We start from the raw sequence: 1951 nt of genomic DNA, 5'->3' as shown, positions 1-1951 counted from the left end.
AAAAATTAGTTTTATTTTGCTAAAGACTAACACAATGAAACTATTGCTTGAGTCCTTAGAAGAGACCAGCATGTATTTCCATCTTTGTTCCATAATCTCTGCACATTTTTCTTGGTGATTCTCTTTTGCATACTATCAATTTCAACTGTAAGACTAACAACTGAAAATATTCTAGAAACCCTAACTGAATCAATTTCTAGGCATAAGCATCAGGCACCTGTTACTATTAACCCTTAAGTAAATATATCAACATATCACCCAAGATTTTCTTAGGAAAAAACAAATTTAAGAAGACAGAATAGGAACTAGAGCCCACAGATCAATTAGAACTACCTAAAGATTGCTACACATACCACAAATTACTTTGGAACTACAAAAAAATTAACTGATTCCTGAAATGGGAAATGATGTTTATTGAATATTCTACTGAAGCCCAAGGAGCTATCCTACATCTCCTTTGTAGTTCAACCATACGTTATTTTGAACTGGGCTTTGTGGTCAGTGCCTGTTAAAAGCATTTTCTATGGATAACAGATTCACCAAACTCTTTGAACTCCAAGGAAGTGACCCACATCTTCTTAAAAGCATTCATAGAAGTCACAACTGAAGCACCAATCCATGTAGAGAAACTTCTATCAGGAGTAGCTATGATCTTAATAAGGGTTCCCAGGGGAGTCAGCTGTTGTATGTCCTTCATGAGCCTTTCTGTTAGTCCAGGGAATAAAGTGCTGCCTCCTGAAAGCTTAATCTCCCCAAAGAGGTTCTTCTGGATGTCAGTTTGGCATTTTGTGATACTGTTGTAGAGCATTTGGGAGAGTCCTGGATTGGAGTCACCGATGAGGTTAGGTGAGAAAAGTATCTCAGGCAATTTGCACAGTTTTTCTCCCATGTGGATGACATTCCCATCTGGAAGTCTGTATTGTTTCAGGATCTCTTCCTGCTGTTTCTTGCATATTTCCTTCTCTGGCTCCAAAGGGACAAAGCACATTTTCTCTTTCAAATTATCTGTAATGGCTTTATTGAGTATACATGGGAAGTTACAGTCTCTAGTTACCAGAAGGTGGGTGAGATGTTCGGTAATATCCCTCCCTGCCACACAGAGCCTGCTGACTGCATGAGGCAGGTAGTAACCCTCATAGACAGGAACTGTGCTAGTAATTCCATCTCCAATGTCGACCACCAGGCCTGTGACACACGCAGAGGCATAGAGAGCTCCCACCGCATGGTTCAGCAGATAAAATGCTGGCACAGAAAATTTCTCAAACATGATTTCCGCAATCTTCTGGCGAGTGCTTCTTGGATTTAAGGAGGGTTCAGTCATTAGTACAGGATGTTCGCTGGATTTTATACCTAATTCCCATTCAAACACATGATTCCAGAGGTTCTCCGCATCATCCCATCTTGCCACCTGCCCACGCTCAATGGGATAATGCAAAAATAGCCTATCATACTTGCGCCGGGCTTGTTCTCCTATGAAAAACCTCTTCTGATGGATTCTTAACGAAGACATGTTAAGTTTTGGGTACCCCACAACAGAGTCGATGACACAACAGGGTCTGATCTCTCCTGACAGACCTACTTTGCAGAACCCAGAGCCACAATCAAAAATCAAAGCTGGAATATCCAATGAGTGTCGACTAAACATGTTTGCCTCAATCTTCTGTACTTCACCAAAATAAAGATATTCCTGGGCCACGTTGTACAATATGGTGTAATTCCAATAGTGTCAAAGCCACAATATTCCAAAGTTCTTAACTTGTCTCCTAGGTGAAGTTGGTAAGATGTCCTTAATCCACCAGAAAACACTTATACTAACCCCATAAGTGATGACTTTCTGGTGGTCCAGTGCCTGCTGATGGTATTTCAGAGGAAGTACCCAGGTATGTAGTAATGTAGCCATGGCAACAGTGGTCCTTATTGAATCACAGATGAGTGGGGCCTCAGAACAGCC

General features: G+C 41.1%; 1 protein-coding gene across 1 annotated transcript; it reads right to left on the bottom strand.

Annotated features, from left to right (window-relative positions):
• Positions 1-508: 508 nt before the first annotated feature.
• LOC105992172 (actin-related protein T1-like) lies at positions 509-1645 on the bottom strand. The gene has a single exon (XM_013024992.1). The coding sequence runs from the start codon at positions 1643-1645 to the stop codon at positions 509-511; it is 1137 nt and encodes a 378-aa protein (XP_012880446.1).
• Between the last annotated feature and the right edge of the window lie 306 nt (positions 1646-1951).

The sequence above is a fragment of the Dipodomys ordii genome, unplaced genomic scaffold (assembly GCF_000151885.1).
Source record: "Dipodomys ordii isolate 6190 unplaced genomic scaffold, Dord_2.0 Scaffold80, whole genome shotgun sequence".
NCBI classification, from domain to species: Eukaryota; Metazoa; Chordata; class Mammalia; order Rodentia; family Heteromyidae; genus Dipodomys; species Dipodomys ordii.
Note: the sequence above shows the minus strand (reverse complement) of the source record. Positions and strands in the feature narration are given on the sequence as shown.